This window comes from Emys orbicularis, chromosome 12, assembly GCF_028017835.1.
Source record: "Emys orbicularis isolate rEmyOrb1 chromosome 12, rEmyOrb1.hap1, whole genome shotgun sequence".
Taxonomy (NCBI): Eukaryota; Metazoa; Chordata; order Testudines; family Emydidae; genus Emys; species Emys orbicularis.
Window position 1 is genome coordinate 28,383,933 of NC_088694.1, and position 22,405 is coordinate 28,406,337.

Genomic DNA, 22,405 nt, shown 5'->3' on the forward strand with positions numbered 1-22,405 from the left:
GAAGAATATGTATTAAGGTTATAACAACCAACAAGAATGCACTTTTATGTAGAAATCCATGATTAAATGGAGTCTTCCTAACAAGTGATTTAAATCATGATTCCTATCAATTTGATTTAAATCAAATTCACCCTGATACAGATATCGACAAATTCTTTGATTTAATCTGTTATTTTTTTTAAGTCTGCTCTAAACCTTTATACTAGGTACTTTTCTGGTTACTTGAAGTTAAGTTTCCCAGCTGTAAGACACTGCCAGTAATGCACCCAAGCTCAAACTCTGCATTATCTTTCTGACATTCCAATAGGCTATCTTCTACACGGAAATAGAAGTCAGCATTATACGAGCCACACTCACCCATCATGACATAATCATCATGTGATCAAGTGTATATTTTAGAACTTCCTAACATAAAAACCTGCCCTTTCCTAATTGCCATTATAGATGAAAATTTGTTAATATAGTGTATGTTTTACACTTTCAGATTCCCGCCCCCGATCAGACCCAACTATGGCAGACCCACTTACCTCCCTCTCCCATAGACTCAATTTGGGGGTCCTCTACAGCTTTGTCTACTACAGCTTTATAGGCTCCTAGTTACCCAGTTATTAAAACAAAGTGATCAATAAATACTCAAGGACATACGTAGTGCCTTCTATCACAGGATCTCAAATCACAAGTGTTAATTAAGTTTCACAATGCTCTTATTAGGTTTTATCCCCATTTTCCAGACAGGAAAACAAAGCAAAAAGAGGGGAAGTTACTTGCCCAGGATCACACAGCAAGGTACAATCAGAATCAGGACTAGAATCTAGACCTGACAACCAATCCCACAGTGGAACCACTAGATCATGCTACCGCCGATGGGTTTTACACCTACCCTATCAAAAAGGAATGCTTACACTTTCAAATGGACCAGTTTTAGGAGATCAGTGGTAAGTCCCACTGCACTGAAGCTGAAAACAATTTTGTCTCATCCACACTAGTGGATAATGTTTGCAGAATCAAATGCAGGGAGACCCACTGTCAGCAACAGGTCCACTGTCAGAGTATAAGCCTAAATATTTCCCTAATGTTCATGCACATACAGAATGCTAGTTAAAATTTACTAAATGCAGAGTGTTTGGTGCTGTACAGAAAGACAAAGAGTTTCTCCTGTAAAGAATGTATAACTAACTAACTTACTCCTTCATACAGTGTATAGAGAATGGGTCCAGTGAATCGAGGTTAGACCGTGGTATGTTTTGTTCTGTCTCCAGCAATTGATAGCAGGGAAGTCAACCAATATAAATGGAACTTAAACTGAAGCTTTATAAAACAAAGACCTGGGAAAGTAGCCCCTACAAGTCACCATTTGATAGGATCTCTTCAGTGTACCTAAAAAGAAATGATCCTGTAGTTCACCTGACAGGGCAGCCAATGCCAATAGCTTGTGGAACTTAATCCTATAACCCACAAACAAGCTAGATTGTTCAAGGGATCAAGATTCAAATTAGGACTAGATATCAGTAGGACAGACATAAGGCTACTTTGGTGGCCACCTTCCCTCCCCAGGCAGATCAGAAAACAGTCCCACCTGTGCCAAGGGCTGTGTGGGCTGGCTGAGAGAGCAGAGGGCTGAGCCTTGGCCAGAAAGAAGGGATATTCTGGGCAGGTTCTCATGCCATGCCCAGGGCCTCGGGACCCCAAGGTATCACCAGCCCAGACCATCCTGCTCCAAGGCCCGGCCACACGGGCGCTCCAGCCTGGGTGCTGAAGGAGAGCACAGCCACGGGGCGAGGCTGAAGGCCCAGAGCAGGGATCGCCAGGAGAGACAGAGAGACCAGCGCCCAGCCGGCACGGACCGGTGGCTCCACCCCACTACGCCGCGGGCCGCCATCAGCCCCTGCGGGCTTCCCCTCTCCGGCCCGGCCCCTCACCGCCCCCGCGGTCCCCCCCGGGCCGGCCCCTCACCCCGCTTGTTCTTGGTGCCGTGCTTGCGGGCCGCCACCAGCTCCTGCTCGATCTTCTTCTCCAGGAACTCCTGCTTCTTGCTGAGCATCTCCTCGGTGTCGCGGAGCCGCTGGATGGCCTCCTGCGGGGTCGGGCCCTTCCCGGCGCCCTTGCCGCCCGTCCCGAACAGCTTCCCCAGCATCCCCGACATGGCTGGGCTGGGCCGCGCCGCGCCGGGCAGCGAGCAGGAGGAGAAAGCGGAGCAGGCCCGGCGGGGACAAGGAGACGGACACCGGAGAGACCCTCGGCCGAGACCTCGCAAGAGCCGATCCTCGCCCGGCGCCGCGCGGAACACAGTGGCCCCCCCACCTCAGCCTCGGCTGCACCCGCCTGACTCACCGCCTCGCCTGCAGCCGTCACTCCGCACCACGGCAACGGCGGCACCCCGCCCACGCCACGTCTCCCAGCCCCCACGGCGGCACCCCGCCCCCGGGGACCGAACCCAGCAGGGGATGCTGGGAGCTGTAGTCCCCAGCTCCGCTCTTGTCTTCAGGATAGCGTTGCATGCTGGGAGCTGTAGTCCCCACTTTTGCTCTCGCCTTAGGGCAGCAGTGCATGCTGGGAGCTGTAATCCCCACCTCGGCTCTCGCCCTGAGGCAGCAGTGAATGCTGTAGTCTCAGACTCTCATTTTACCCCGTGGCAGCTGAAGTTCACATTGACCCCCCCCCTCGCCCACCATGACATCATCATCATGTGATGAACCCACCGTGGTAAACTTCGTGACGTAAGAGGTAAAGCCATAACAACCGCACTGAGACTTCCGCCTCTCCCTCAGCTTGCTGGGTGCGGTCGGCAGGAGGGAACGGCCTGGGGCAGAGGAACCGGCCAACGGGGCCTGGTCCCTTCAGCCTTGGTCCCTGCGTTGGGTCAGGGCGCTGAATCCATAACAACCAGAGGCCGCTCGGAAACCCCCGGCGTGGGCTGCAGCCTGTTCGCCTGTCCACACGGGCTGCAGCCTCTCGCGGCTAGTTAACACGTGTTACAGCGTGGACCAGCTCCCTGGCAGAGCTGCTGGGGGCCCAGGGGGCTCCCGGACCAGACCCTGGCTACGCTGTAACTCCAGGGGTCTCCTCTCAAAACCAATAACTGGACATCTCTAAAATTTCTTCTGCCCTCCTCCTGCCACTCCCATTCTTTGCCTGGTGCGCGCTGCAGACTCCTGGCAGCTATGGTTATACAAACCGTCAATCAGAATAGCGCTAAACTCTGTGGGTTTAATCACACTTTGAATAGGAGCCACTTCTTCGTTGTTTAATTCACTCCCTCCTACTTCTGTTTCTCCACTCTGATCTCATCTATGAAAAAGATTCCTAGAGCTCCAGTTGTCATAGCATCTAGTCACTCATCACCACCCTTTGCCTAGGACATTATAACTGGTGGTTAGAGCAGGGCCGGTGTAACCACTACGCAAACTAGGCGGCTGCCTAGGGTGCCAAGATTTGGGGGTGCCAAAAAACAGTGCCCCCCAATTTTTTTTTACACTACAGAGGAGTCACATCTTATGTGGGGGTTAGGTTCTAAGGTCAGCGCATAAGAGGAAAATCGCGTATAGTGAAAATCACCATAAAGTACAGTATACACTAGAACAGGCGTCCTCAACCTACGGCACGCGTGCCAAAGGTGGCACAGAGCCGATTTTTTTTTAATGGCAGTCTGCGGGTCCTGGCCGCCGCCGAGCCCGCTGCCGGCCTGGGGTGCTGTTCACTCAGCCAGCAGCGGGCTGAGCGGGCCATCGGCCAGGACCCCAGCTGGCAGGAGCCGGCAGACGGAACCCCAGACCGGCAGCGGGCTCTTACGGGCTGAGCAGCTCAGCTCGCTGCTGGTCTGGGGTCCCGGCCGCCGGCCCCGCTCAGCCCACTACCGGTCTGGGGTTCCGGCCGCCGGCTCCTGCCAGCCGGGGTTCTGGCCGCCGGCCCGCTCAGGCCACTGCTGGCCCCGCTCAGCCTGCCGCTGGCTGAGTGTACGGAACCCCAGGCCGGCAGCGGGCTCGGCGGCAGCCGGGACCCACAGTCTGCCATTAAAAAAAATCGGCTTGCGTGCCACCTTTGGCATGCGTGCTGTAAGTTGAGGACCCCTGTTCTAGTGTATACAGTGTATACTGTACTTTATGGTAATTTTCACTATATGTGATTTTCCTCTTATGCGCTGACCTTAGAACCTAACCCCCGCGTAAGATGTTACTCCACTGTATTCATTTTTGAAAGCTTATAATAAGTGATGCGGCGGGGGGGGGGGGGAGGGGAATGCAAGGTGGAAGTTTCGCCTAGGGCACAAAATATCCTTGCACCGGCCCTGGGTTGGAGCAAAACAAGCAGAGCATTATGTTTAGACAACCCATGCTGGACTATTTCATAGGAGCCAATCCGAGAGAATTAGGAAAGGATAGACTTGAACTTGCAACACCATTATGGCACAGACTTATCCCTAAAGAGGTCTGGAGCCTATCCCTGCAGAACAGAAAAGACTGAATGGTAGGAGAGAGAGGTAAACCACACCACCTCTGGAACTTCATCCCCTAGTTATTAATTCATCCTTCAGGTCAGTAGGGAGCAGGCAATTAATTCTTTAAAAAAAGGTTCCAGCTTTCATTCTAATAGTGCCATAGTAATAGCAAACATACAAGAGTTAGACCACCTACAACTGTGATGTTGGCTGTCCCGACGGATTGGGGCCAAGTCAATAATACCATGAGAAACTTCCCAGAAAAATGCAGGTGCTACAGAAAGTGGTCCTGGAAGATCTTCTTTGTGAGTCACTATTGAATTAATGTCCAAAGATGGTGCTAGGGAGTGTTGGTGGTGTAGGAGGGGACCATCCTTCAGCTGTGACATAACACTGATGCCCTGAGTAGGTATAATCATTACAGTGCCCGTGGCACTTTTCCTGGAGGGGCACTAGCACCAGTTTTGTGATCTAATTTCAATTTTGCTGGGTCCTTCAACTCCCTTGACACATTCATATATATACTTTTTAGTGCCTTATCAAAATTATACTATACTGCTAAAAAGTGGCCATGTTCCACACTAGAGGCAGCTGCATTTCAATTACGAATGACAATTCTTGTGTAGAATTAGCATTGCACTTTGTTTAGTGTGGGACAAAAGGCACAATATAAATAATAATACTTAGCATGTGCCTGGTGCTTACACACAATACAGACATTAATCGGATCCTGATTTTATGCCTGTGAGGTAAGTATTAGCCCCATTTTGCAGATGGGAAGTTGACAAAATGGTTCATACTCATCCCTGCTAACTCCAGGGAAGTGTGAAAGCTCAGTTTAAGTAACTTGAGCACAGTCATACACCACATAAGAGGGAACTGGAACCGAGACCAGTGCGTAGCATGTTGACCAATACTGTCTCTGTTTTCTTGTACTCCCCCTGCATTCTGTGTGTAGCCATCTGTTATCTCTTAGATTGTAAATTCCTGGAGACAGGGACCAGCTTTTTGTTCTGTTTGTACAGCGCCTAGCACAATGGGATTCTGGCCATGACTAGGGCTTTAAAATACTATAGTAATACACTGCACTGTGCCCCACTTCACTGCTCCTCTGCATATATGCAGAATATTATTACAAATAAAGACAATTAAAGATCACATGTTTTAGAAGACTTTTTTCTAAAGTAAACCATGGTCTCTTCCTGGCAGATCTCTTTCTACATCTGAGTTTAAATTTCAGGCAGCAGAGCTGCAGGCACACGAGAACGTCTTTAAAAAAATTACAAATCAATCATCTTTCTATCCCCGTCCACCAGAAGGAAATAGGATTCACCTATATCTATCTATTTCTTGAGGGAGTCTCAACAGGACATTACAGCAGCTTGTGGAACCATCTGTCCCAGCTCCAGATTGCTACTGTGCAGCCTGAGAGATGGCACAGCCTGCTGCTCTGACACACAGTCACTCATTGTCTCTCCTGAGATGTAATTGGATTGTGCAGCCTCCACTAGCCATGCAAGATATTCACATGCTCAGAGCTTCCGAGACAGAAGCTCCACCATAAATACAGCTCATTTTCTCTCTTGTTCCAAGACTTCTATAAACCCCGTTTCTCTATTTCAGCATTTAGATGTTCCCTCTAGAAGAGCAAGCATGCCGGCCAAGCTGGGTGGAGAGCTGGCACTTGGAAGTCAGTGCTAGTTTTTGGATGTAAAGGTAATAAAATAAGGCAGCTTTCCAAAACACAGACAAGTGAAAAACTATGAAGAATCCCTCAGCCTCTGACTTTTCAAAATCATGTTACTTGAAGCCCCGTTTGTATTGTCTCTCTAAGACCTGGATTACTTTCAATACAGGCGGATTGGGCAAAATTGCTTTTAGCATCTCGCTGAACATTTGACTGGCTACTCTGTGATCACAACTGGTTGAAAACAGAGGTTAGAATGGAAGGCCATCCCTGGGATGCCGTAATATACACAGGAAGAATGAGACACCCACATACCATCTCAAACCAGGGATGATTGTAATGCTGCAATAGGTGCTAGCGGCCACATAATAATGCCTTACAATGTGGGCAGATAGAGAGGGAAAGCAGAAGAGGTATATTTAGCAAACCATTTCCTGGTGGTGGTTCTTCTGTCTGGAAAGCTGGGTATTTCAAACAAACTTTTAGGCAAATAAAATCTTGCCTCTGAAACAGATGAAGTTTCATACAAAATGCTTGAAGGCAGCCGGACAAAAGCAGCAGTAAATACTGAAAAGGTGTGGGCACTGGGAGCAAAGGGAACCTGTAGGATGGGAAGCAGGAAACACCCTGACAGGAAATGCATTAGACTGTGCAATAGTCTCCCAAGGGAAGGGGTAGAGGTCGCATCATCCCATTACTCAGCCCTGGCGCATGTGCTGTGAGGGAACAATCTGACACAGGCTGCCTGGGATGGACAAGACAACTGTGTTCTGTCTCTGATGTCTGTGCATTACTGCCTCTAGTTTAGCATAATACATCATAAGAACATAACATATGAACGGCCGTACTGGGTCAGACCAAAGGTCCATCTAGCCCAGTATCTTGTCTACCGACAGTGACCAATGCCAGGTGCCCCAGAGGGAGTGAACCTAACAGGTAATGATCAAGTGATCTCTCTCCTGCCATCCATCTCCACCCTCTGACAGAGGCTAGGGACACCATTCCTTACCCATCCTGCCTAATAGCCATTAATAGACTTAACCTCCATGAATTTATCCAGTTCTCTTTTAAACGCTGTTATAGTCCTAGCCTTCACAACCTCCTCAGGCAAGGAGTTCCACAAGTTGACTGTGTGCTGTGTGAAGAACTTCCTTTTATTTGTTTTAAACCTGCTGCCCATTAATTTCATTTGGTGGCCCCTAGTTCTTGTATTATGGGAATAAGTAAATAACTTTTCCTTATCTACTTTCTCCACATCACTCATGATTTTATATACCTCTATCATATCCCCCTTAGTCTCCTCTTTTCCAAGCTGAAAAGTCCTAGCCTGTTTAATCTCTCCTCATATGGGACCGTTCCAAACCCCTAATCATTTTAGTTGCCCTTCTCTGAACCTTTTCTAGTGCCAGTATATCTTTTTTGAGATGAGGAGACCACATCTGTACGCAGTATTCAAGATGTGGGCGTACCATCGATTTATATAAGGGCAATAATATATCCTCCGTCTTATTCTCTATCCCCTTTTTAATGATTCCTAACATCCTGTTTGCTTTTTTGACCGCCTCTGCACACTACGTGGACGTCTTCAGAGAACTATCCACGATGACTCCAAGATCTTTTTCCTGATTCGTTGTAGCTAAATTAGCCCCCATCGTATTGTATGTATAGTTGGGGTTATTTTTTCCAATGTGCATTACTTTACATTTATCCACATTAAATTTCATTTGCCATTTTGTTGCCCAATCACTTAGTTTTGTGAGATCTTTTTGAAGTTCTTCACAGTCTGCTTTGGTCTTAACTATCTTGAGCAGTTTAGTATCATCTGCAAACTTTGCCACCTCACTGTTTACCCCTTCTCCAGATCATTTATGAAAAAGTTGAATAGGATTGGTCCTAGGACTGACCCTTGGGGAACACCACTAGTTACCCCTCTCCATTCTGAGAATTTACCATTTATTCCTACCCTTTGTTCCCTGTCTTTTAACCAGTTCTCAATCCATGAAAGGACCTTCCCTTTTATCCCATGACAACTGAATTTACGTAAGAGCCTTTGGTGAGGGACCTTTTCAAAGGCTTTCTGGAAATCTAAGTACACTATGTCCACTGGATCCCCCTTGTCCACATGTTTGTTGACCCCTTCAAAGAACTCTAATAGATTAGTAAGACATGATTTCCCTTTACAGAAACCATGTTGACTTTTGCCCAACAATTTATGTTCTTCTATGTGTCTGACAATTTTATTCTTTACTAATTGTTTCAAAATCACAAGGAGACAGGAAGGACGTCCCTGAACTACTTGCTGTGAGCAAGCTGCTGCACACAGGACAGGATGCTTGTGGTCAGCCAGGTCCAGAAGACCATTGCACAGTAACATTATTATTACTGCTCTGGTTGTCAGAAACTTATGCACCATTTCAGCAGATTTTCTACAAGCTCTTCTCATGTATAAGACAAGAAAGAGGCTGGGGAAGGAGACGCCATTGCCAGGAGCTTTTCTGAACACTGGACAGCTCCAAAATGAGAGCCTACAACACCAGTCTTCCTACAGACTGTGTAACAATGAGCAGCTACAGGAAATGCAACATTTCCGGCTCTTGGGCATACTGCAGCACTAGTGAGGCCAAGCCTTACTGCTGGAAATGCTGATTGTTGTCCAATTGACTTTTACTCTGAATCCAGGGCCCAGCACAGAAGAGATATCCAAGAAGGAAGCTCCAGCACTGTAGTAATCTAAAATGGCATTAGACAAAGCGATGGAGAAGCGGGTGTAGGAGCTAATCCCAAAGGACAGGTTAAGAGGGTGCTCTCGTTCAAGCTCCCCTTCCTAATGATCAGGGCCTTGTCTGTGGCAAGTGAAGTATCTGTTTCAGGCATGCTCTGCTGTTGTCAGAACAAGGAGGCTGAAGACTGGCTGGGCAATGGAAACTCATCTGCAGAGGGGATCCTAGCAGGTAGGGGAGGGAAGGAGTCACAGCTCTTGCTGCCCATGTCCTACCTGCTCCATGGAGGCAGAACTTTGGTCTCCTGTGCTCTTCATGTGGCCCTTTTCACCAGCACTAAATGAAGTTCATTTTAAATTAATTTTCCACTTGCCTGCACTGAACTTCTCTGGGTCAGGGAAGGATTGACAGGGGAGTTCCTCCGGTGCTCAGCAGTCCAAATCCATAATCAGAGCAGCTGACAGAGGGTTGGGAGAAGCTCTCTTGCCCCGTGGAGCAAAGGGCTCCACTGGTGCAAGGAGCAGGAGTCAGCGCAGGCAACTGAACGTGGTCTCTCCCATGCACTAACTACAGGGCTGGCATCATGTTACTCAGAAGTTTACACCTGCCATAGCCGTGCTATCCCCATCAACACGTTGTCACATCCGCTCAAAGCAGTGAAACTAATGCAAAACACAGCAGCCCACAACCACATCTCCCCTTCCCTTACAAGGTCCTAGCAGGAAGAGGAAGATTTCTGGGCTCATTCATTCACCACGTGTTCCACGGCCCCTACTTTCCTCTCATTTTCAAGAGATGTTTTCCTCCAGCAACCACCTGACTTTTTGCAGCGTAGGGGTTTGGGGGAGAAATATATTTGCCGAGTCAGGATTATTCCAGTCACCTGCAGGGAAGTGAGGAAGAAGGGGAGTGGGAAAAGATCCATTGTTCATGCAGTCAATGACCAAGTGCTGAATTGAAGGCTGAATCACAGTAACATAAGGCACTGAGAGGACACACCTGCTCCAGGGGTTCACTAGCTTCCACACTGAAGCTGCCCATGACTTGGAGGTGAAGTTTGGCCAGTCTGGTAACACCGGTGAATCTTGCAATTCTAATAGCTAGCAGGGATGCTGGAACAATTTGTACAGTGGAGGTGCTGAGAACCACTGAACCAAACTAAACCCTGTATATGATAGAAACCACTTCAAGTCATGGGGTGCAGCAGCACACCCAGCATCCCTAGTTCCAGCACCTCTGAGGGAAAGCGTGGAGAAGCGTGGAGATAGCACGTAGACCAGCAGACTGGGAGTCAGGCAATCTGGCTTCAAGCCCTAGCTCTGCACTTCCTGTGTGATCTGGGATAGTTCACTTACCTGCCGTGCTGTGGTTCCCCGCTGGACAATGGAAGGAGTATTTAGCTGTTGTGAAGATTAACTCATTTGTGTCTAAGGCATTTTGAGATCCTTGGCTAAAGAGTGACATAGAAGGGCTAAAATGCAGTGACCATCCTGGCGAGAACTTGAAACAGAAGAGAAGAACACACACGTACATGCACACAACTGTGGGAATAATGCCACAGCTGCTGGCCATCCCGACTTCACGCAGAGCAGCTGCAGCATCAGGGCCATTGTGTTTATACACACACAGTACAGATAATACAGCCTTTCTGCTAACACACACAGATGAGAGAGACACTGGCAGTGTCTATTAGGGTATTTATGAACAATGTTCCCAAAGGATATCAGGATGCACTTGCTTCCAGTAGGAAGGATCATGTATTTGCCCTTGGACACGCCCCTCCCCATATATGGGGCAATAATACGGATTTTACAATAAAAACATGAATGGGGCAGACGGTGATTTGCAAAGCTTTCTGCTCATGGTCTCTACCGTTCTTCCCACCCTGATTCAGGGCTCCTTGTCACCCCTCCCCTGCATTGACAAGTGCTGAACGGGGACAAGAAAATGTAACCATTCCCCTCTGGACCTGCTGGCCATCACTGGCTTCTATGGAGTCATGTACCTCGGTAGGTAGAGATGAAAGTCATTGTCTCCCCTACCCATCTCCATTCCTAAGAGTTTTGGTCTCTGTATCACTGTGATCCAGACACTTCAGCCCATCTCACCATGAGTCTGGCAACCCCAGCAGTGGGTGAAGAAAATGCGGATCCCCTACCACTCACCAAGCACACACAGGTCACAGTTTTATCAGTCCGTAGTCTGAATGTAAACGGGGACAGCCAGCATGGCGCACGGCACATCTGTGCCAGTCTGCAACTCTGCCAGGGCAAGACTGGATGCGATGCTGCTGGGCTGTCCGGGGACTACAAGGTCCGAATCTGCAGCTGCCGACCCACCAACCACAATGGACAGGACTGCGTCTGATTCCCGAAACTGTTCTTTGTTGGGGCCACTCTCCCGGGGGTTCTCCCCCTCTGCACTGTCCTTCAGCTCTGCCAGGGCCAGCTGGCTGGGAAGAGGAAGGCCCACCTTCCGCCGAGCTCCCCGCTTCTTCTGGGCCTTCCTGATCTGAAGCTCTTTGTCCTTGGGTGAGTTCAGCCTGCACTTGTGGTCCTTCATATACTTCTGGCGCGTGAAGCCCTTACTGCAGGTGGGGCAGCGGTACTTGTAGTTTCCAGTGTGCGAGCGCTGATGTTCCACCATGTGGGCCCGCCGACTGAAGGACTTGTTACAGTACTGGCACTTGTGGATCTTCATTCCTAAGCCAAGCACAATACGAGAAAGAGATTAGTTACAGAATCCTCCTTACAGGGTGGATGGACCCGTTAATCACACTGCAATGGGGCTCAATAGTTGTGTCTGCTCTTCAAAGCCGAATAATTTTTTAACTATGGCTTGGCAAAAACAAGACAAAAATCCCCACCCAAAGCTCCCCAAACACTTTTATTTGATGCTCTTTTACTGCTTAAAACAATTCCCCCCACCCCCCAAATAGATCAGATTTTTTCATTTTCTATATTTAAAAAAATGCATGTAAGCCGAGAATGTGTATGGCAGGTTGGAGCCTGAAGTGATTTGGAACCCTAATTTCAGGGTTTATCATAAGGACAGCATTGCTCCTGCCCCTAAAAGGAGTTGAGCAATATACCATGGAAGCAATTTCAGGAGAACACAGTGAAAAGTGAAACACATGCTCTTAAACTTAAGATTTTCCTGGTTTAGGAACCGTAAAGAAAGTGAACTGATTTTTTGAAACTCCTTAATTTCATTGGAGGAACAAACTGATGTTGCATCTACAGTGCATATCCAGCTGCTCTGTTCAGGGCTCTGGACGTGACAGACAGGAGAGGGAGAGATCTACAGCTGTGCTACTTGTCAGACAAGAATTGCGGAGCTCCCTGGGAGCTTGTTTCTAGGCGTGTGGATGTGGAACTCAGACAAACGCTCATCTGAATCCCAAGAGATTACTTTTGACATGGGGGCAGTATTGGGTATGGGGCAGAAAGAGCATTCTGGGTATTAATATGCAAATGAGCACACCTAATATCCTGGCTCTGCTTCAGAATTCCTATATCCCAAGCTGGCCACATTGTTTATTATTTGTATAGCCTCAAATGTGCATGGATCTTAGACACAGCTGCAAACTGAATGAGGGCTCTTCCAGAGGTAGAAATCCCAAAGCCGGGGCTGTTTGCAGAGCCAGTGGGTGACACTATTAGTTTTACTGCATGGGAAACTCCTTATATTAGACTGCGGAAAATCTCCCATGGGAAGTGGTGGACGTCTCATCATTCAAGTCATAGCTGGACAAAGCAGGAGAGTATCCTTCAGGGAAGAATCCTGCATTGTCAGGGGAATGGAGCGGATTGATTTCATAAGGGCTCTGGCATCTCTTGCTTCTCTGGATTCTAGGACAATGTATTTAGTGGGTAGAATCAATGTAGACTAGTGTTATCCAGCAACAGGGCCGAGAAGGGCAAGAGTCCTACTATTCACTGCTATAAAGGGTACTAGTAATCCACTCGCTTGACAGTTCGTAGGCATCTTACCCCTACTACTGCTCTGGTTGAAAAATAAAGCCAGGAGATATGCACACTGGCCTCCTGCCTAAGAGGCTCTCTAAGCACTTAGGTTGAATTCAAGCAGCATTTTCATTCACAGCTATGGGAAGCAGGGGGAGAGCTACAGTCCCACTTACCCGAATGGGAGAGTATATGAGCTTTCAGCTTGTCTGGCCTGTTGAACTCTTTATTACAGCCCGTGTGGCTTCTGTAAGAATCAAAATCCCAGTAACCAGCTTGAATCAGGTGGGGGGTGGTAAGGACAGAAAGAGATACATACATTAGCTCTCAGACACCATCCCTCACCACCCATGTGCCGCGGAGAGCTCTGGGTGTATCCACCGGGTGTTACGACAGGGGCCCCACAATTTCAGCCTCCCGACTGTAGTACAAGATGAGTGCTGCAATGTGGATGCACATGGCTTCCATTGGAAAGCCACACGGTGCCCATCACGGGTCCCCTCACAGAGAGGTATTAACAGTGCTTCAAAGCAGCTGCACGCAGAAGCAGTGTCAAAAGTGTTGCAAACTGACTGGGATGGGAGAGGAGTGGGGAGAAGCCATGTGAATTGAGGCCACTGAAGAAAGACCATGTTATGCCAGGGGCCTCTCTCTTGTATCTGAAACGTGCCCATTGGTGCTGGGATGTGCAAGGGCCTATAGCTGGAGTTCTGGCCCCAGCATTACCAAGGCTCTGAAGCCATCTGACTCCACATTAACTGGGAGATAGGCTGTATCTCTGTGTACAGTCTCTTGTCATAGTAACTGATGTCTTCTCAATTACCCTTCAGGGTAGGGGACTCCTCCAGCCCAAGCAGTGAGGGCAACCATTTCCCACGTTCCAAGCCAGACGCCCCCACCCCTGGGGACCATGGACAGTTATTGCGAGGCTCATTTTTTAAACAGAAGACACATTCAGTGAACACAGTGCCAGCAAAAGGCATCAGACTGTGCCCCAAGATCTCTATCCACGCAGAGAGCAAGGGGCATCTTCCCCACCCTGTCCTGCCAACACGATGTAACCTTGGGCGGGACGGGCATATCTCGGTCAAAGCTTTAAAGACATTTTGAAGTGGAAATAAGAAACCTTCCCAAGTGCCTCATGCATTAGGCAACGCTACGTTTGACGGCGGAGCGTATGGGATTTATACAAATTCAGGCAACCCCTTGATAATATCTAGCACTTTTAAGTGCTCTACCAGTGTGATGTGATAAAACCTCACAACCTCGCCAGGAAGCAGTAGGATCAGCCCCATCTTACACAGGGAGAAACTGAGGCAGAGATGAAGGGAGTGCGGCAAGCAAGTTGGAACTCGGGACTTGCTGGTTCCCAGCTCCCTGCTCAAAATTGCTAGAGCATGGAGCCTCCTCAAGAAGCAGTGGGTTGTTTGGTGCCACACGATATGGGCTATCCACACACTCTGAGAGCTTATAACAGCCCTTTCATTGTGCAGACTGAGGGAGACCTTCCTTCCCAAAGCACAGTGGGATCTCAGGAACAACAAAGCCAGCTCTGGCTCCTGGCTGCCAGGGGTCACTTGGTACATACGAGAAGGGACATTTGTACTTCTTGAAAGGCTCATGGATCAGCATGTGTCGCTTCAGTTTATCTTTCCGGTTGAAGGCTGCGTCGCACACAGAGCACTTAAAGGGCTTTTCACCTGCGCAGGACAGAGACACAGTCAGGGACACACAGGCTGCACTGGGCCCCAGGGCTTACCATTGTTCTAATAACACTTTAGTCCCTCCACTTGGGCAGCAGCGTCAGTCTCCGCTTTCCTGCTCTGTGATGTCCCCTGCTTTCCCTGCAAGCTGGGTCACCCACTTCAGCACAGAGACTTGATAGCCATGCTGTGCAAAGGCCTCTCCTCTAGCTACATCTGGCCCAGAGCTCTAGGAGCAGAAGGATGCCCTGCTGGTTATGGAGCCAAGTGTATTTCCTCACCCCTTGGACTGCTCAGCCCCAGACGAGGGGTTTGCAGGAGATCACCTCTGGCCAGTCCCTAGCGTGTTAACAGCAGGTTCCAGGGAGATAGCTGTTTGTAAAGCCCGAAGGTGATGAAGTGATAACACTCAGGGTAGGGGACACAGGAGACTATGACAAATCTCCACTTCCCTCCCCAAAGGGCATGTCCCTTTGCCACTTTCTGAAGACAGTGCAGCTTTTCCAACCTGCCAGCATCACTTGCTCCCCATGCTATGACAGGGCAGGCAGAAGAATCATAGGAAAGCATCATCTTCCAGCCCAATAAAAACAGAGGTAAGACTCCAGAGGCGAATCACCTCCAGCCCGCCCTCATGTAGCCCTGTTCCCCAGAGAGAGAACCCCCCATACTCCATCAGGCCCGAGCGCATTTGGGTGTGCTCTGATTCCGAAGTAGGACAGGAAGGCCCAAATCATGAGTGCAGAAAGAAGTGATTCCTTCCCACTCCCACACCTATCTCTGTAGTGCAGTGGTTCTCAAACATTTGTACTGGTGACCCCTTTCACAAAGCAAGCCTCTGATTGTGACCCCCCCCCCCTTATAAATTAAAAACACTTTTTTATATTTAACACAATTATAAATGATGGCAGTGAAGTGGAGTTTGGGGTGGAGGCTGACAGCTCGCGACACCCCAAGTAATAACCTCACAACCCCCAGTTGGCGAACCCCTGCTGTAGTTCCTCCCTGAAAGGCCTCATGTCAGCAATGCTCCCTCTGGCCAATGGGTGGATGGCTACACCTCCCATTGAGTGCTCCTCCTCCAGGCCAGTGCTGCTAGCCCCAGCAAGCCTGAGAAGGGAGGAGGCTGGCTGTGTGCTGCACTCCCATCCCCCAGCGGGTGCTGAGGTGAGATCGTCAAGCTGGCTCAACAGCTAACCCTGCCTCAGCAGCACGGGATTACTCTGAAAAGCAGCCGGCACCAAAGGTTGTGTACTTCACTATTTACTCCGGCTAGCCTGGAACGGAATCAAAAGAGCACTGAATACTGATCCTTGCTAAATACCATCCAGACAGCTCTGCCCCTTGGGGCGTTCCCCAGAGAGACAAAGGAGGCCTGACGCAGCGGAGAGCATGCACGAGGAAGCACGTACCTGAGTGGATGTGGGCGTGCAGCTTGAGGTAGTGCTCCCGGCGGAAGAATTTCTTACAGATCTGGCACTTGAATTTGCCCCCTCCTCCATGCGTGGGGAGGTGCCGTCGCAGGTACCTCTCACAGGGGAACACCTGTGAGCACAGAAAAGGAGGGGACTGTAACAGGATGGTCTGCCCCTGTCAGAACCAGGGACCCCGGGGCCCAGCCAGCCCTGTTTAAGAAGCCCAGAGCCCCATTAAGAATACGTTGGGGCTGGTAGTTTGCCAGGGGTCAGATATTGGGGTTTGCTGAAGATTGTCAGTGCAACCAATCAATGGTGTCCTGAAGAAAGGGCCTGACCAGACTGGGCATAGCATTAATCCCTCCTGGGCTGGGGGCTGGGCCAGCAGCTCCCACAGACTCAGAGCCTGCTCCCCATAGGGGGCTGGAGCTCTCGCTGTGGGAGCAAGCGCAAGGGGTGAGGGATTTTTACCTAGATAAAACCCAAGGAGCGAAGCTTAGAGGAGGCCTGTAGAACTCCATGAGGAAAACATAAATACAGCTTTAAAACAGCTTCAGATGCTAAAGCAGCGCTGGCTGCAACCCCTGCAAATAGCTTTTATAACAAGATGGAAATATTTGAGAAGCATCCACTCTGCCCTCTTCCTGGGGGTAGTACTGAGACCAACTGTGGCAGAGGCCCATTGCACTTTGTACTAACACAGTGGTTCCCAAACGGGGGTTCGCAAACCCCTGGGGGTTCGCAGAACATTACAGGGGGTTCGCCAGAAAAATTTTGCTAATGGCGGACAGAGGACCCCAGGCATTGGAGACAGCAGGTGGGACCCGGTTGCAGGACAGACACCCCGAGCCCCAGGGAGAGTGGGGCCGGGCAGTTGGGGTTGGCAGCCCGAGTCCTGGCGGTCAGCGCGGGAGCCGGCAGCCTGAGCCCCAGGGAGAGCAGGGCCGGGCAGTTGGGGCTGGCAGCCCGAGCCCTGCCCCCGTCAGCAGGGGAGCCGGCAGCCCGAACCCTAGCCCGAGCCCGAGGAAGAGCGGGGCGGGCAGTTGGGGCATCCATCACACTGAGGAAATTTAAACTTAAATCCCTGAAAATATTCATTTTTAGGAGGGGGTTCACGAGATTTCACAATTTAGTGAAAGGGGTTCGCGGGCTGTTAAAGTTTGGGAACCACTGTACTAACAGTACCATGCACCCCCCCGATCATCTCCCATCACAGGGTTCCAAAGCACTTGTCCATTAACGGGTGACATTTGCCATGCCAACATTATTAACAGTTCATTTCACACACGGGAAAACTAAAACACACCAGTCCAACGATTTGCTGACGACAATACCACCAGTCCGCACGAGAGCTAGACAGAGAACCCAGCACTCCAAGCTCCCAGTGCTGCGCTCTCACCACTACGCTACACTCCCTCCACACAGAAGCAATCTTAATAACTCACAAACTCAGAAGCAAAAAAAGTTGCCCAGCTAAAGGGCTTTCCAAGAGCAGGAGTCTCAGGCTGCTGTCCCTGCGTGTTGGGAAGTCCCCCAAGGATTAATGGGAGAGGGGGAGTGGACTTCCCTACATGCAGATGTGAAAAGAAGCAAGCGAACACTAACATGGCCACAGCCTTGTACAGAGAGCACCTGTCTCTTTGGGGGACAAAAGACGACACATAAAGAAAGACGGGTTACTAACCATGGCGGGTGTGCGTTTCCCCTTCCCGAGCTACCTCAGTACAAAGTGGTCACTCCTCTGAGATTGTTCCTGCCCCCACTGCAGGATTTTCACCTCCTTAGCTATAAACAGAGGAGCAAGGGTCCATATTTTAGTCTAGATTTTCAAACAAAGTGTATTAGAATTCAACGCCCACAATTCTGCCCCTCAACCCCCGGGGGTGATGTAATCGGAACGTCCCCAGCCAAAGGCTGCCCGGGTGTCCAGCTCCAGTCATGCTATCAGGACAGGCTTGTCCTTTCCAAGGACACACAGCATTCATTCAAAAGAGGAGAGGGCAACAGTGGGAGGGGCACATAGAGGTTTATTTGGATAGGAGACAAATGATGGGTTAGCAAAGCTGGGGCTCTACATCCCTCCTCCTGTAGGCAGGATGTGCCTAGTGGTTCAAAGAGGGAACAGGCTAACGGTCACAGTGGGGGCTGAAGGAGAAGCCAAGAAACCACGGAAACCACACTAAAGCCGGCCTCGCTCCTCTAGCCATCCCTGACTCTAGGAGGTGAGGCAGGCCAGCGTAACATCCAGTGTTCCTGTATTGTAAAAGGGTCAGATCCTGTCAGGTACTGAGCGTCCTCCGCTGTCAATAGAGTATTTGGGGCTCAGGGCACTCAACCCTTTGCAGGATTGGGGCTCAATATGACGAAGGGTTGAGGGGATGGCAGGAAATTGGAGAAAAGTTTATTGCTCAGTGAATGGGGTGCAGCAGAAAAGCTGGCACTGGGGGGAGGAATGGACTCTGCTCTAGAGAGACAAGGGGGCAAGAACACACACACACCCTCCCTCTCTTGAGAAGTCCTAGAGGACCTGCCAGTCTGTACTGAGGTAGAAAGGGAGAGGAAAGGGAGACAAATTCCCTCAGAAACCCAAACATCTCTCCAGGGTCATCTCATGCAAAAAGCCCCACCCACCTTCTGGCAGTGAGGGCAGGGGAAGTTGTGCGTTGCCGTCTGCAGATGGTGCTCCAGCGCTTCTGGGGTGGAGTATTTATTTACACACTTGACACACCTGAATGAGGAGAGACAGAAGAGAGCATGTGAGCAAGGACCAGCCACGGCAGCCAAACCATACCCTACCTCTGCAGACAGTTATTCACCATGTACCTTCTCTATTCAGTTTTCCCAATGTTTGGTTAAAAACAGTAACAGAACACAAAGTGTTTGGAGAGTAGAAATAACCTCCTCCCCGATCCCGACCCCAGGAGTTTGCAAACCCAGATTTCCACTTCAAGGCTTCTGCTAATTTAAGAATCCTTCCCCTACCCCATTTCAAGAAATACAGAATGGAGGGGCAAGGGGAGAAATCAAACCTAAACAGAGCCCAGCCCTCATAGAAAATCACTCGTCTCTTAACTCACTGCAAGATGAACCCCAGCCTCTCTACAAGCGCAAGGACAACTAGAAATTACAAGCCTTTCTAAGGAGCAGCAGTCACATAATATAATGGTATATAATCCAGACAAGGCTCCCAGATGCAACCCAAGACGTCACTGTGCTCCTCAATCTACTTGCAATCTTCCCATCAGCATTTCCATAGCACTGTGCTGGTCACAGAACACAGAGCAAGGCACAAGAGTCTCACTTGCTCCCTCCATCAACCAATCTATCAGCTTTCCAGGTCAACAAAGCCCGCTATGGTTTAAAACGAGAATGAGACTGTTGTGGAACGGCCACGTTTGCCTGGACACAACTCCCACACCCCCTGCACTGGTACATAAGTGACACCTTTTACTGTAGATGTTGATTGTAGCCAGTTCACTCTCCATATGTAAATAGAGCGAACACCAACAGCCACATTTGCATCTGTGGCACCCAAACCCTCTGACTCACATTCTGTGCACAAAGTGTTTGGCCACAGTCGCCAGGCAGCGGGGCACTCAGCTATGCACCGTGTGCACCCAATAGAATCCTAGAGGCTGAAAACAAGGTCCCACATGCTTCCCCTCGTGTCCTTTCAGCGCTTGGTCTGAGAGCACACGCACTCGGCTTGAAGCGCGAGGCTGTCACTCTCTCCTATCACGCCTGGTAACCAGTGTTCAGATTGCTACCGTACTTGTACACGGCCACGTCCTTCTTGGGGCTGTGCTGGGGCAGCAGGCTGTGGGAGTACTGGTGGACGCTCAGTTCATACAGGGAGGGGAAGTCCTTGCTGCACAGGTGGCAGCGATAGCTCAGCTCCTCCTGGTGGTTCTTGATGTGCTCTAGAAAGGACTCCAGCTTCTGGAAAGTCTGAGCGCAGCTTTTCACCACACACTTGTACACCTGGAGGAAGAGGTAGGGGTTTATGGGAGGAAGGGAGAGCTACTAGAGTGATGCACATTGGCAATAAAAACAGTGCAATTCCCCTGCCAACAGATGCAGTGTACTCTAACGTGAGGGCGTAAGACTCGGACTCAGGACTCCTGTATGCTCTTGCAGGCTCTGATACTGTTTCCTTCAGCAAGTCATTGAGTGGGCAATTTTCCAAAGCGTCTAAGTGACTTAGGAGCTCAAGTTTCACTAAAAGCCACTAGGAACCATGCTCCTAAGTCACCAAAGTTCTTTTGAAAATCCCACCTTTAACCTCAACTTTCTCCATGTGTTACAGGGGGATGGTGATATTTATCTACGCGTTGGGGCTTTAATTAAATCACTGTGAGATCCATGAATTAAAGAAACAGGGGGAGATTCCAAAGCCACAAACAGCAGTCAGGTGCCTAATTCTCACTGATTTTCATTGGCCGTTAGGTGCCCTATCTCCCTCCGTACCTTTGAAAATCTTCCCCACACTGTACACTGTCAAATTATTATTGCTACTAATTTCGTCTTCTCTTGCTGGACCATTGGTTTTTCCCCTAGTTTGGATAGCACTAAATTAGCCTGGCTGTGTTTATGAACAAAAGCAACAATTTCAGTCCCCAGAGTGTCTCATCATGCCACAGTTGCTGTTTACGCACCGTCCGTTACGGGAGCAGTACTCCAAAAGCAGCACCCACTCACTAACCCCCACCCGGTGCCAGCAGCAGGAGCACATGCCGTTGTTAAATGTGTTAACTGCCTTCTGTTCAGATGTTTTTGGAGATGGTGGCAGAAGATTTTAAATAAAACAGCTCTGCAACATAATGGTCACAGTCACACTGTACCAGTGTTACTATGGGTCAGATCTGAGGTCTAAAGAAATTCACAGCACCTACCAGAAAGTAGCACAAGAGTGAAAGTTAATTTCACTCTTCCCTAGGGGTAACTCATGGGGTTGGTGCTTCAGCCCCACTGTGCCCACGCAGCAGGAAACCCAGCCGTCTCCAAGCCCAGTTAGCCCAAATGCACTCAGTAACACACACAGCTGGTAGCCAAATGCTGGGGAGCTCTTCCCTGATAGCATCTTCTCCCAATGGGTAGCCAAGACTCTGGGAACATGCAGCCTCAACATTACCACAGCTGAGGCTAACGGGGACCCACGAGCAAGGCAACAGCCCCAACAGGTAAATCCAAACACCCTCCCGCCCACTGAGCTGGGCTAAGTCCACCTCTTTTTATGATTAGTTCTATTGTTGTGGCATTCAGAGGCCCCACCGTCAGGATCGGGGCCCCTGCATGCTGGACGTTGTAAACATCAAAAGCTGCAGTCTTTGCCAAAGACACACAGCAAATGAGTGGGACAGGCCAGAGGAGGGAGGATAAGGGTAATAGAAATGAGATCACATGATTTCACAGGGGGGAGGGATAGCTCAGTGATTTGAGCATTGGCCTGCTAAACCCAGGGTTGTGAGTTCAATCCTTGAGGGGGCAATTTAGGGATCTGGGGCAAAAATCTGTCTGGGGATTGGTCCTGCTTTGAGCAGGGGGTTGGACTAGATGACCTCCTGAGGTCCCTTCCAACCCTGGTATTCTATGATTCCATAGGCAACTACTCCACAACTCAATAGTTGCTGACCATTTTAAAGTGTTCTGGATTTGGTTTTTCCAGCTCTGCCCGGCTACCAACTAGCCCACCTCTTGGCTGATTTCTTCCAGGCAACACAGCAGGGCTGGGGCTCTGCTTGAAGCTGCTCTTTTTCCAATCCAGACCCACACAAGGAGAGCCAAGAAGCACAATGCAGCACTGCAACAGTCAGTTTTATGACGTGAATGCACTCGATTATCACAGAGCCACGAGCACGCTATAAAGACAGGCATCTCCTTGTGCTGGGGAGAACCTGCCATGTTCATTCCACGTCTACCTGACCCTCACTGATAATTAGACCAAGACCACTTTGAGCCAAACTAACGTCTCAGTCTGATTACCAATGCGGGCCCCACAAGCACGAGTGTCCACAATGCGTCACCCACCTGCTCGTTCTTGTGCTGCGTCATGTGCGATTTGAGCTGGAAGTAAGTGTTGAACTTGCTGGGGCAGAACTGGCACTGGTAAGAGCTATCAATCAGGACAACCTGCTTGGCTTCCAGTTTGCCAACCTCGCTCTCTTCTGCGGGGGCCATGGCCTGAGGCTGCTGGGGAGAGTTCCTGGAGGCCTGGCTTAAGCCTGGAGGAATGGGCAGAGAGAAAGACAAACTGAAGCATCCCTGAGGTCAGGTTTTTAACAGCTTTGAAAACTGACAAAGGCCCCAGTCCTGCATTGCCATGTGACACTCAGCTTTGGTCTCTGGGCCAGCCTTCTGCTCCCTTCCTAAGTGCCGATTCTTTGGGCTAGACAATTCAATTCCCGTAACCTTCCCTTTACAAGATTATCAAGGGCCCTGATTATTCTGGCTACCCTTCTGTGACCCACTATTCTTACCTGT

The 22,405-nt window shown here is 49.7% G+C and overlaps 2 protein-coding genes across 3 annotated transcripts in view; both read right to left on the minus strand.

Moving 5' to 3' along the window:
- CHMP4B (charged multivesicular body protein 4B) overlaps positions 1 to 2,144 on the minus strand; it is a 33,756-nt gene extending 31,612 nt beyond the window's left edge. The window contains exon 1 of the mRNA XM_065414423.1: positions 1,954 to 2,144. Coding sequence (XP_065270495.1) covers positions 1,954 to 2,143 — 190 coding nt within the window. The 5' untranslated portion in view covers position 2,144. The remainder of the gene's footprint in view (positions 1 to 1,953) is intronic.
- Positions 2,145 to 10,431: 8,287 nt separating this feature from the next.
- The window catches only part of ZNF341 (zinc finger protein 341), a 28,842-nt gene continuing 16,868 nt past the window's right edge, over positions 10,432 to 22,405 (minus strand). For both annotated transcript variants that reach the window (XM_065414732.1, XM_065414731.1), the window contains exons 9-15: positions 21,953 to 22,146; positions 19,698 to 19,906; positions 18,557 to 18,653; positions 15,923 to 16,055; positions 14,396 to 14,507; positions 12,984 to 13,054; positions 10,432 to 11,544 (exon numbers count right to left, since the gene is read on the minus strand). In XM_065414732.1, coding sequence (XP_065270804.1) covers positions 11,033 to 11,544; positions 12,984 to 13,054; positions 14,396 to 14,507; positions 15,923 to 16,055; positions 18,557 to 18,653; positions 19,698 to 19,906; positions 21,953 to 22,146 — 1,328 coding nt within the window. In that variant the 3' untranslated portion in view covers positions 10,432 to 11,032. The remainder of the gene's footprint in view (positions 11,545 to 12,983; positions 13,055 to 14,395; positions 14,508 to 15,922; positions 16,056 to 18,556; positions 18,654 to 19,697; positions 19,907 to 21,952; positions 22,147 to 22,405) is intronic.